Source organism: Pleurodeles waltl, chromosome 7 (assembly GCF_031143425.1).
Source record: "Pleurodeles waltl isolate 20211129_DDA chromosome 7, aPleWal1.hap1.20221129, whole genome shotgun sequence".
Taxonomy (NCBI): Eukaryota; Metazoa; Chordata; class Amphibia; order Caudata; family Salamandridae; genus Pleurodeles; species Pleurodeles waltl.
The window spans coordinates 307,083,675-307,096,988 of record NC_090446.1 but is presented as its reverse complement, the minus strand read 5'-3'; the positions used below and the strand labels follow the sequence as shown (position 1 = coordinate 307,096,988).

Here is a 13,314-nt window from a genome sequence, read left to right as displayed (position 1 = left end):
ACTGTCACAACCCACAAACCCACCCCTTCCGAAATAATGCAAAGACCAAAAGAAGAGATCTCAAACGGGCAGATATATTGAAAAATGGACAGCAGTAATCCAAATAAATAAATAAACTATGTACAAAATATATACAGCTACTAAATGTAGTCCAACCACTGTCCGTGGACCACAGGGGTCCTGAGCAAAGGGGCAAGGCCCAGTCCCACGACAAGAACTCCACGGAGAGAACACTGCAGGGGCATCAGAAAGAAAAAAGGACAGGCACCTCAGGGGGAAGGGAAGGGGGGGCACCTCAGCCACTTGAGTACACGACGCCAGATCCACGAGGGGACTCCATGACCATTGGCCATCCTGGGGAGAGCAAAGCCACAGTCCAAACAGTCCATACAGTGGGTGGCCTGCCCACTGGGCCATCCTGGGGAGAGCAAAGCCACAGTCCAAACAGTCCATACAGTGGGTGGCCTGCCCACTGGGCCATCCTGGGGAGAGCAAAGCCACAGTCCAAACAGTCCATAACAGACTCCACTGCCACTGGAGGAGGCATGTTGGCCAGAGGACATCCTGCAGCCCTGCCCGAGACAGATCCTGCCCTGCCACGTCTGCCAAAGGGCCAGCGGTTCCTGCCTGGAAGGGCCCAGTTCAGCGGTTCTTGCCTTGAAGGGCCCAGTTCAGCGGTTCTTGAGACGGCGGTCCCCAGCGGAGCGGTGCTGGAGACGGCGGGGCCCAGTTCAGCGGTTCTTGAGACGGCGGTCCCCAGCGGAGCGGTGCTGGAGACGGCGGGGCCCAGTTCAGCGGTTCTTGCCTTGAAGGGCCCAGTTCAGCGGTTCTTGAGACGGCGGTCCCCAGCGGAGCGGTGCTGGAGACGGCGGCCATTCTATGGCCAACTGCTCATTGCCTGGTGGTGCCCTCCTGGGCAGCGGGGATGGTGCTCCTTCAATGCCCACCTGGGCTGTGGGTGGTGGGGCCCTCCTGGCCAGCTGGGCTGGGTCCTCCCTGGGCAGCGGCTATGGGGGTGGTGGGCTCTCCCGGGGCAGCTGTGCCGGTTCCTCCCGGGGCAGCAGCTATGGGGGTTGCGGGCTCCTCCTGGGCAGCTGTGACGGGTCCTCCATGGGCAGCAGGCCTGCTGCCTGACTTCTCCACCTTGCTGCCCTTGCCCTCCTTAGTCGGGAGTCTGTGGCCCTTTCCTCCCTTTGGAGCTGTGGCTGTTGACGGTGGCTGGCTAGTGTCCTGGGGGGATATCGAATCCGGGCTCCGGCGGCGGCCCTTCCGCCTTCTGCTCCTCTTCCCAGGGGGTGGGCTGGCTGTCCCCTTGCTGCTGGGCGAAGATCCAGACCTGCGGGCTGGTGGGCTCCAATACCCCTGCACCCTTGTCAAGGGGGCTGCAGGGCTGGTGGTGGCTGAGGTGCTCTTTTTACCCCGACGAGAAGGAGGGGGGGGCTCAGGGTCAGGAAAGAAGGTAGCAGTAGAGAGATAGATTTTCTTGGGACAATGGAGAGTGGTAGGTACAGTGGGTATGGGAGTGGAGGGAGAGGATGTGGTTGTAGGCGAGACAAGTTTGCTGTCTTTGGGTGCAGGTGCAGGAGCGGGAGGCTGTCGTGAGGTGGATGGCTGTTGGGTGGGTGGCTGCGTTTGTGTGGTGTGGAAGAGGGGGTGACAGACACAGTGGGAGAGGACACAGGGGACGTGTAAATGGCAGTGGGGGTGGTGACTGCACGTGTGCGGACTGTAGTGGAGGGTATGCTGGTGATGGAAACACTGGCTGATGGTGAGGTGAATGAAGGTGTGAGTGTAGACGTCACAGGGAGGGAGGAGGGAGACGAGGAGGTGGGGGTCACAGAGGTGGTAGTGACTGTTGGCATGTCTGCATCGGAATGTTGCTTGTGTGAAAGTCTGCGTGATCTGTGGTGCTTATGTTTGGATGAGCTGCTCTTGGGTGTTGAGGTGTGTGCAGGCTGGTCTGATGGTGTGGGTGGGACAGGCAGAGGAACAGGAGACTGGGAGGAGGGAGTTAGTAGAGGGAGGCAGGAGACAGGGACAATGGCTGCCGTCAGTGCTGAGGCCAGAGCCTGGAACGATCGCTGATGGGCAGCCTGACCCGAATGAATGCCCTCCAGGTACGCATTGCTGCGATGAACCTCCCTCTCCACCCCCTGGATGGCATTCAAAAGGGTAGTCTGCCCAACAATGAGCGTTCGGAGGAGGTCAATGACCTCCTCACTGAGGGCAGCGGGGGTAACAGGGGAGGGCCTGAGGTGCCTGGGGCGAAGGAGATGCCCGGCTTCCTGGCAGAGCGGGCACGGGGCGAACGCTGAGGGGCTGCTGGGAGGGCGGAGATGGTGCGCTGGGTGGCGGCTGTACCTGTAATGGCGGGGGGCACGGATGGTGCCACCCCCGCAAGGGAGCTCCCTTCCGAGGACGTGTCCGTGTCGCTGCAGGGTCCAGTCGTCCCCGTTGTGGAGCTCCCCTCGCCCTCCGTCTCACTGGTCCAGTCAGACTCTGTGGCATGGCCCTCCTGGGCCATGTGAGATGCAGCTCCCTCCTGCCCCGATGCCACTTCTCCTCCGCCTGATGATGCTGATGCACACAAGCACAGAAAGACAAACAAAAAGGGGGGGGGAGAGAGAAATAAAGAGATTTTGAGTACATGGATCACCGGTACAGTTAGCGGACATGACAGACACAGATGCCCCCTGCACTAAGTTGCGCACTTGGGGTCCGCTACGCATTCCGTGGAACATGCCCTACACGCCTAGAGTTGACAACTGCACCCATGGATGACACGGCCCAGGGATGGCTGTACTGACACACTACTGAGGGTGGTGGCTGGGGACACAGGGGCTTACGGGGGTGCCCAGCCTACAGATATCGCCCTGGCCTAGGGGGACCCACAGCCCTCCTCCCCCACCCAGACACCTCCACTGCGCGACAACAGAGTAGATAATGCTTGTACTCACCCCCTTGTGTCTGCTGTGCTGCCCTCACGTGCCCATCCAAATCAGGGTAGGCCACCGCCAGGATCCGGAACATCAGGGGGGTCAGTTGACGGCAGGCACCCCGCCTACGTTGGGAGGCCATCCCCAGCAGAGACTCGGCGGTCTTCTTGGTCCCGCGGCGGATGTCCTCCCACCTCTTGCGGCAGTGGGTGCCCCGTCGATGGTGGACCCCCAGGGTCCGGACTTCCTTGGCCATGGCACGCCAAATCCCGATCTTCTCATGGGCGCGGACCTATGTGACACGTACAGGGAGGGAGAAATACCACGTTCAAGTTTGTCTGCATTTTCGTTGCCAGTGGCCCAACGCCACCCATCCCCGCCAGGCCCCCCGCCAGGCCCCCCGCCAGGCCCAACATGCCCCCCATCCCCGCCAGGCCCCCCGCCAGGCCCAACATGCCCCCCATCCCCGACAGGCCCCCCGCCAGCCCCAACATGCCCCCCATCCCCGCCAGGCCCCCCGCCAGGCCCAACATGCCCCCCATCCCCGCCAGGCCCCCGCCAGGCCCCCAAGCCAGCCAGTGGCCCCAAATCCATATAGAATTAAACTCACTTGTTGGTCTGGAGGACCGTAGAGTAGCGCATACTGGGGGAGGACCCCATCCACAAGTTTCTCCAACTCCTCTCCAGTGAAGGCAGGGGCCCTTTCCCCAGTCGCAGCAGCCATTGTCCCTTCCAGACCGAGGTCACAGCAACACTTGCAGTATAGGTCCTCTCCTGTGAAAGTTCAAGTCGCAAGTGGATAAGTAGATAGGAAATGGCGGTCACGTCCGCGGCGGTGCGTACCGCGGCGGTGCGTACCGCCACCGCCGGTGCCCTTCGCCATTGGCTCCTGAAACCCATAGGCTTCAATGTTAACCAATGCGGCTTCGCGCCGCGGTCTTCGACCGCTGACCGCCGCGGTGTGCCACGCCAGTGCATTGACCTCACATCCCATTGTCACACTTCACAGGTCAGGCAGCCGCCATTTCGAGGGTCCACATGGCTCAATTTCAACTGCGTCACACAGGCCTAGGCCTTGCATAGCCACTCAGACACGCCATTCACTGCATAGAGAATCGTTTACTGTGCAAGCTGTGAGTACGTACCTGTGGGTTTCTTGACTCTGTGCTCCATGTTGTCCTTCCTAGGCACCGTCCACTGGGTTTGGCGAGGAGACGGATGAATCCTCGCGTGTACCGACCGCTGGTGGACCTGTCGACAATGGAAGAACGCCACATTATCCTGACCTACCGGCTTGACCGTGCCACTATACATAAACTGTGTGCCCAGCTGGAGCCCGACCTGATGTCCCCCATCCGCCAACCCACAGGGATTCCCCCTCTGGTGCAGGTCCTGTCAGTACTCCATTTCTTGGCAAGTGGGTCATTTCAGACAACAGTGGGAATTGCTTCTGGGATGTCTCAGCCCATGTTTTCGAAGGTGTTATCCAGAGTGTTGTCTGCCCTGATGAAATACATGAGGAGCTACATCATTTTCCCTGAGGTGGGCGAATTGGCTACAGTGAAGGGTGATTTCTATGCCCTTGGACATATTCCCAACGTCATTGGTGCCATTGATGGGACCCATGTGGCTTTGGTTCCCCCAAGAGACAGGGAGCAGGTGTACAGGAACAGAAAAAGTTACCATTCCATGAACATCCAGGTGGTGTGTTTGGCTGACCAGTACATCTCGCATGTAAATGCCAAATTCCCAGGGTCAGTGCATGACGCCTACATCCTGAGGAATAGCAGCATCCCTTACGTGATGGAACAGCTAGAGAGACACCGTGTATGGCTATTGGGGGACTCTGGGTACCCCAACCTGTCGTGGCTACTGACCCCAGTAAGGAATCCCCGGACCAGGGCAGAGGAACGGTACAATGAGGCCCATGGGCGTACTAGGAGGGTGATCGAACGCACCTTTGGCCTCCTAAAGGCCAGGTTTCGGTGCCTGCATATGACAGGGGGATCCCTAATGTACTCACCTAAGAAGGTGTGTCACATCATCGTGGCCTGCTGCATGCTTCACAACCTGGCTTTGCGCCGCCAGGTGCCTTTCCTGCAGGAGGATGGTCGAGACGGTGGTGTTGTGGCAGCTGTGGAACCTGTGGAGAGTGACGAGGAGGAAGACGACGGGGCTGAAACAGACAACAGGGACAGAATCATTGAACAGTACTTCCAATAGGACACAGGTAACAATTCAAACATAATTTAGTAAATGTGAACTACTCTCCTGCATCTCTGCTGCCTGTCTATTTGCCCCAGTGTATGATGACTGAGTTGTGGCTTTTCCCTCCCTATTTCAGATCTGGGGTCCCCACTACGAGTCCTGTGCTTCGTTTCCCCATGGACTACAGCTTTGTGGCAGCTGTTTGTTGACTTCACTATGTACAAGGACATATTTGCAATGTCATGTCAATTACAATATTTTGAAATCACAGCCAGACTCCAGATAGTTTTGTGCAAAATAGGTGTTTATTTCAGTGCTCAAAATGGGATGGGTGGTTTCAAGTGGGTGGGGGCTATGGTGAAGGAATGTCCATGGCAGAGTCCAGAGTAACAGTCACACAGGTGCATTGTCCAGAGGCCTGTGGAGAGATGGAGCATGGGCAGTTCAAGGATGGACAGGGTGACAATGTGGGACAGTGGGCTGACATCAGGTGGTATCCTTTGCTGGCGGGGGTCTTGACATCCTACTCTGTCTTCTTGCGAGATCTCAGGGCCCTCTTGCGGGGTGGTTCTTCTCCTGCAGGAGGTGGGGGTCTGGTGGGCTGCTGTTGTGCGGGGGCCTCCTGTCCACTAGCGCCGGCGGAGGTGGTTGGCTGTTCTTGGTCCAGGCTAGTGGCAGGGGCCCTTTGTTGTTGTTGAGTGTCCGTCCTGGTGTTGATGAGGTCCTGCAGCAGCCCTACCATGGTAACCAGGGTGGAGGTGAGGGCTCTGATGTCCTCCCTGTACCCCGATAGTGTTCCTCCTGCAGTACTTGGATCTCCTGGAACCGGGCCAGTACCGTCGCCATCGTCTCCTGGGAGCGGTTGTATGCTCCCATGATGGTGGTGAGGGCCTCGTGGAGAGTGGGTTCCCTGGGCCTGTCCCCCCCCTGTCGCACAGCTGCCCTCCGAGTTGCCCTGTTTCCCTGGGCCTCTGCCCCCTGGCCGGTGTGCCCACTACCACTGCCCCCAGGTCCCTGTTGTTGTTGGGGTGGTGGGTTATCCTGGGTGCCCTGTAGTGGTAGACACACCGCAGATTGACGCGCCCTGGAGACAGAGGCATGGGCCCGCTGGGTGGGAGGTGTGCTGGTGTTCCCAGAGGGGTTTGGGTCTGTAGTGGCCTGTGCCTGTGTGAGGGGAACCGACTGTCCAGAGGTCCCCGATGGTCCGGGCTGGTCATCAGTGTCCAGGTCGACAGAGCTGCTGTCATCGCTGACGGCCTCTTGGGTGGGGGGTGTGGAGAATTCTGGGCCCTCCGTGGCGGTGTGTTGACGGTCGGGTCCTGCAGGGGTATAGAGGTATGGTTATAGTTTCAATGTGTGGCATATGGGTGTATCTGTGGGTTCCCGTGTCCCCAAGTGCTGGCATTCGTGTGTGGGGGCTTTGGTGAGGGTGGCTTGTGGGGGGGATGTGTATATGCATTGGGCATGCTTTGGTGATGGGTGTCCATGCTTAGTGGACGCATGCAGGCCTAGGTTTTGGGATGTGTGGGTTGTGATGGTGAGACATTGGCAGGGAATAGGTGTGCTGGGGGTGGGGGTGAGGATGGTGGTGGGGGTGAGGATGGTGGTGAGGGTGGGGGTGAGGATGGGGGTGGGGGTGAGGGTGGGGTTCGAGGATGGGGGTGAGGGTTGGGGTATGATTTGGCATGCAGGTGGGGGGGAAGCAGTATTGAAGCTTCAACTTACCAGTATCCATTCCTCCGCCGACTCCTGCGAGGCCGTCAGGATGCAGGATGTTCAAGACTTCCTCCTCCCATGTTGTAAATTGTGGGGGTTGAGGTGGGGGTCCTCCGCCAGTCTTCTGCACGGCGATGTTGTGCCTGGATACCATGGAACGCACCTTCCCCCGTAGGTCGTTCCATCGCTTCCTGATGTCTTCCCGATTTCTGGGGTGCTGTCCCACAGCGTTGACCCTGTCGACAATCCTCTGCCATAGCTCCGTCCTCCGGGCAATGCTGGTGTATTGGACCTGTGTGCCGAAGAGCTGGGGCTCTACCCGAATGATTTCCTCCACCATGACCCTGAGTTCTTCGTCTGAGAAGCGGGGGTGTCTTTGGGGTGCCATGGAGTGGTGTGTATGATGTGTGGGGTGGAGTATGTGTAGTTAAGTGTGTTGAGTGTGGTGGTGTGTGTTGTTTTGTGTGTGGATATTGTGTGGGTGATGGTGTAGTGTGCCTCTGTGTGATGGTATTCTGTGATCGCTGATGTGTCTCTCAGTGCTTCTTTCTGAATTTTTGGTCGTAGGGGTTTGTGGGTGATGTGGGTGTGTTTTTATATTGTATTGTGTGTGTGGGAGTGGTGTGTGTATGTGTATCAGGTGTGTGGAATTCAAATCGGCCAATGTGGCTGAGTTTTGTTCGTTTGTGTGTATTCTGACCCCGGCGGTGTGTACCGCCAATGGAAAACTGCGTTTGAAAGACCGCCGTGTGCATTCGTGGGTCGTAATGGCATGGGCGTATTTCTGTTGGCGTGACGGTGGAGGTTTGGTCACCTCCACTTTTCCGCCGACCGCTGGTCTGGCGGTCTGTTGTGGCTGTCGGATTTTCGGAGGTTTGGCTGCTGCGGGTCAGAATGACCGTGGCGGTTTACCGCGAACGCGGCGGAATTAAGGAGGATTTCTGACCGGCGGTAGGCCCATTTACCGCCGAGGTCAGAATGACCCCCTATATATGTTACTCTGTGTCAAATTTCTCAACTCTCCTAAGTTTTGCAGCATGAATCTTTACTGGATTCACATGCCGAGCATTATTTTTGGATCCAGAAATGCCTTATATATTTTCCCCTTCAGGTGTCATCCGCAGTAAGACCACAATGCCCCAGTGCGTGGTCGCCATCTACAGATTTGTTTGTATCCACCATTGGGTTCAAAAGCATGGTCCACAGCCACTGGTAGGAGATGGCTAAAGAAGTAGATGGTGCCAAAACAAGAGTAAAAACACAGAAAAGGGAAGAGATCTTTGCCGACAAGAGCAAGTGTTGAAGTAGAAGAAAGATAATGAAAAAAAAACCAGGAAAGACTGTTTTTTGGTTTGGGTATCAACCATGTGGATTGGAGAATGTATAATCTGGACTGGAAGTTTTCTCTAAACATCCTGTAAAATCAGGAAGCAATGAAACTACCCAATTAGATTCTGCCCCAACATCCACCACAAGTAGGCTCAGAGAGACACACACAAAGTTTGCCTACACAAGGACCATAAGTCAGTGAGTGAAAGGTGTATGATGGTTTCCTTCATAGGACTCTAAAAGTGTGGGAAAAGATGGATACATTCTGTCAATACCCAATCCAAATAAGTGTTACTTAAGAACTTGGGACTTGTATGCCTGCAGTGCAATCAGGTGATATTGGGACTGAGCTGAAGAAGTTGACGGAACACCAAAAACAAAGAGCCCAATGGATCAAAGTTAAAAGACACCAGAGGGGACAAGCCTTTACACTCTGCCACAACTCCAAAAAGGCATCGAGATCAGAGGTAGAAAAATGATGAGAAAGCAAAGGAGTCCTTAACTCCAAAAAGAAGGGTAGTTCAATGGTCCATGACAAGCAACATGCGATCGACATGTCAAAGAAAAAATGGTGGCTCAAACCCAAGATGGTGGCTGTACTGAAAAACAATTAACTATTTAATGAATCACCAAAGTTCTTTAAGATCCCCATGAAGGCATCACATAGAGAGAAAGGACAAAAAGTCTTGAGACAACTTTTTGCAACCAGACCCCCAATTCAGCCCCTTTCCCTCAGGGATCTAACAATACAGTGTAATCTGAGCACAGAGTATGATATGATTCACAATGCAAAAGGGAAAGGTTACCTGTAGGAATAATTTTAGAACTTAAAGACTTTCCAACATTCACATGTGACTGGCCACTTACCAAATTAAGGAGTTTGGCTAGATGAAAAGGTATTTAAAATGCAGAGTACAAGAAGGATAAACCATAAAACACTAAGGTCGCCAAACCAGGGGAAAATAATCTGAAGATCGTGACCATGCACTGGGGTATTATGAGCCCATGTTCAATTCCATAGTGGGTCGGCACTGCCCACCTTCGGGTCAAAGCCCAAATGGAAAGAAAGAGATAGAGACTTTTCAGAACCAAGCACTATATGGTGGACTAATCCACAGCAAATGAATCCAGAAAGGTCCTCAAGCTGTAAATCTTTTGTAATAGGTAAGTACGTTAGTTATACCAATTGAAAATAATAGTCAAATATAACAGGATACATAAGTTTTCAAAGTCAAAAGCAACTTCCATCTCAAGGACACTGTGTGACTCTGAAAGACCGTCCATTATACCATCTTTACCAATAATTTCAATAGAAAGCTATAAAATCTGGAGTTTTCCAATATTGAATGTTTTGGTATTTCAACTAGTCTACATAAATGTCAAATATCTCAAATTCTAGTGAAAATATTCATTGCTAAATACGAATTTTATCGAAGTGTTTCTCTCCCATGTGTCTTTAAAGCAGACTGTAATTCGGAAATCTATCTATACTCACAACAGATTATCTGGTGATGAAAATTAAAAAATAAGAGCAGGATCTGAGCTACTTAAATATACCCTGAAAAGGGGTTTAGCAAGACTTGAGTAGAAACAGAAGGAGGAAGCTGTCTCAGATTTAGGAAGCTATGACTTGATATTTAAGGAATCACAGCACTCGAAGTCAAGTTTTACCATATTTCAAATGCAGTAAAGCTGAATCCATAAAATGGGAAGCAACTCCCAGCATTGGGATTCCTTGGCCAAGAAATGCAAAAGTAAAGAATCTGGAATGCAATCGTAGGTGTGCCTTGAAAACAATGTATTTCAAAAGAGCTTTCTGAAACAAAACCAACTAAAACAGTGACAGGAATAATATACATTGTATGCAATTATGTAATAGAGGAGGACCTAGGTTTAATGTGACAAGTAGGTATGTAAATAACCACATAGATACTATATACACTGACAATCATTGAGATGTTTTGAAAAACAGGAAAACCATGCAAAAGTGTGGGGGAGGGAGAGAGAGTGAGAAACACATAGTAAATGTATATGTATACATAAAGGAGAATTATGGTGTCATGTAAAAGTCATGGGGATGTCTGTGTCAATCTGAAACTCAAAAATAAAGCATGCTGTTACAATGTGGACCTCAACTTATTTCATGATGTCTATGTAAATAGAAGTTGCAGTTCACAGCTTTAATTTCTTATTGGGGTTGGAAGGCAACGTTTTCACCTTCTTCACATTTCCCCCCTGTGCTTGCTTTACAGGAACTTCCATTGCTGGGTGGAGTCGTGGATGACTCGTCCAGATCTGAAAGCGGGATTCGATGGATGGCAAGTGCTGGATCCAACACCTCAAGAGAAAAGCCAAGGTAGGGATGTCCCAACTGGAATTGCTGTTTGTCCCTACTTGTTGCTTCTCACAGAGGTTACAGGGGCACTTTATTTATTTTAATGTAGAGGGGACATCATTTTTACTAATGAGGCACAAACTGGGATGATGATAGGGAGCATTTTAATGTTCCTGTCATGAACCTTTCAATGTGTTATCAAAGCACTGCTTAAGGTCTAGAGCTTTTATTTTCTGCCTTCTATTGTCCACTGCGTGCTCACCGTCAACACTGACCACCGTTCCATAATATTGTTTTTTAGGATAACCTAAAATTTTACTTTTTCCATCCAGTTGTTTCCAACCCATTTGGCTTAGAATAATGCAGCTGACATCTGTGGTCAGCGTCCGTAGGGTGCTAGATGGATGGCAGTGCAGGGATTGGTTGGTAGCCAGTCTGTGCCAGCCAGCTACATTATCAGCTGTGCAAAATTACTGTGGCTGTACATGGCCCTATTAGGGGTGAGGTTTCGAAGATTTGGACCAAAAGTCATGATTCCCAACTTAATCTTTACCAAAGACTGTGGGAATATTGAAGCTCGCTATGAGCGAGACTCCTGGATGCTGCAACTATCACCTAATGGGTGAGTCAGGTATCTACCTTACTAGCAATGTTCGGTCCTTACACACTGTGACTATAAGACATTCTTTGCAGTGACTATGGTGTTATTAGTAGTGCTTGTGCACTTTTACAAAATTCTCTTTTTTATTGTTTGTGCTCAATTTAATAAGCATACATTGGTTAGTATGCTGTCACAATTATTTTTGCTTACCAAGGAAGCTGTATTACGTTTCGTATTACCATCCAGGCACATAAATATGCAGCAGGCTCAATGCATATTTGGGTGTACCTAATAGTGGTACTAAACAATATTTTTCCTGTTCTGTTCTGTGGCTGTAGGAGACACTAGTAAGACTGGGGCACAAGACCAACTTCGAGTATGATCCTAGGTTCAGCATTTCCAGCACAGTACCGGAAAATAACTGTGACGAAGATGATGCAGAGTGGGGAGAGTGAGGTATTGCATCCTCTGTCACAGTCTCTGCTGACAAGTTGCAATAAATTTATTATTTTTGTGGCGGTTATATAGATTTAGAATGGATTAGTAGAAACTGTGTCACCCATTTAATATTAGACTGCTCGGATTCTCAAATAAGAATCATTGGTTGCAGTCTCATGATCAAGGAGATTTTGGTGTTAAAAAAACAAACGAGGGAACAATCAGCTTGGAAAGTGATGTACAAAAATGTATCATTATTCATAATCCCGGACTGTTCAAATGTCCACATCTGTTTCCTCACCAGGTGTGTACTGTTGTGGACCAGCACCTGTGAAGGCTATCAAGGAAGGAGAACTTGCATTGCTGTATGATGTGCCATTCATCTTTGCGGAGGTCAATGCTGATGTTGTCTACTACGTGCAGCAGAAGGATGGCTCCACCAAGAAGACAGTGCATACCTCCCAAGTGGGCCAGAACATTAGCACAAAGAGCGTGGGCAGAGATGTGAGAGAAGATATCACGCACACCTACAAGTACCCGGAAGGTAGGTGCTTGTGTTCAGTGAATGTGATACAACCACCAAACTTATCAAAACAGAAGTAGTTAAATAAATTCATTCAATTCTCATATTGGTAGTTCGGTAGTATAAGTTTAGAACCAACATTTTTTATATTTTTGTAATCAAAATATACTTGTAAAGGGGTAGACGTACAATGGTTTGGTGTGATTGTTAACCAAGTCAACAGAAAATAATGGAATTAATGTTTCTGTTTTCTTGGTTGTAGGGTCTGATGAAGAAAGGCAGGTGTATGAAAAAGCCAATCATGAGAACAAGCTCTCTGAGAAGGAAGAGAATGGCGTGATCATGAGGATCAAAGGATCTGAGAACATGAACAAAGGCTGTGATTTTGATGTCTATGCTGTCATTAGCAACAATACTGCTGTTGAGCGAACATGCAGGCTGATGCTCGGTGCCCGGACCGTCAGTTACAGTGGGGTGATCGGTACTGAATGTGGCAAGAAGGACCTTCTGAATGTTATTCTTCCAGCTCATGGAGGTAGGAGTCCAGCATGAGGATTGCAAAACTGTGGTAAAATACATCAGGAGATAGACGGTGCTATCACCGACCCAATGTGTGCAACTCGGAGTCTAAATCAATCACACCTGTAAACCATATCTAAATGCTATTCAAGCAGTTAAAACGAGTATAAACCGTAATCCACATAAACCCACTATCCAAATTTATGTGACCCATACCAGCTATCCATATCCGTATAACTCAGCCCACTATCTGCAGATACATGGCTCACATCAACTACCACATCTCTGTAACTCAAAACTTCTATCGACATCCATAAAACTCATCAACACCTACACATGTAATCTACATCTTTGTAATGCACTCCCACTGTCCACCTCTCTATAAATTGCACCCCGTGTCCATAATTATCTTTATACCTGGGCCTGTTAGCTGCATCAAACAACCCAATCTCATGTTTCCTAATCTACAGACTCATGATGAGTATCTCCTCTTCCTAACTCACTCACTTGATCCATTAATTTTGCTTGGTATTCTTTGCAACATTTTGTCACACCCACGTGCTTACTTAGAGTGCGCATTTCTAAACATTGGTAATTCACTATTGCTCATATTCTGACTCTACTCACTTTTCCTCATTACTCCTGTCTTCTGGCTCAATCAAGCATGTCCCTGCTTCCTGATTCGCCTAAATCCTGCACTGTCTTGATC

At 50.8% G+C, this 13,314-nt stretch overlaps 1 protein-coding gene across 1 annotated transcript in view; it reads left to right on the top strand.

Annotated features, from left to right (window-relative positions):
* The window catches only part of TGM2 (transglutaminase 2), a 157,285-nt gene that overhangs the window by 107,249 nt on the left and 36,722 nt on the right, over positions 1-13,314 (top strand). The window contains exons 8-10 of the mRNA XM_069243740.1: positions 10,442-10,545; positions 11,868-12,107; positions 12,349-12,621. Coding sequence (XP_069099841.1) covers positions 10,442-10,545; positions 11,868-12,107; positions 12,349-12,621 — 617 coding nt within the window. The remainder of the gene's footprint in view (positions 1-10,441; positions 10,546-11,867; positions 12,108-12,348; positions 12,622-13,314) is intronic.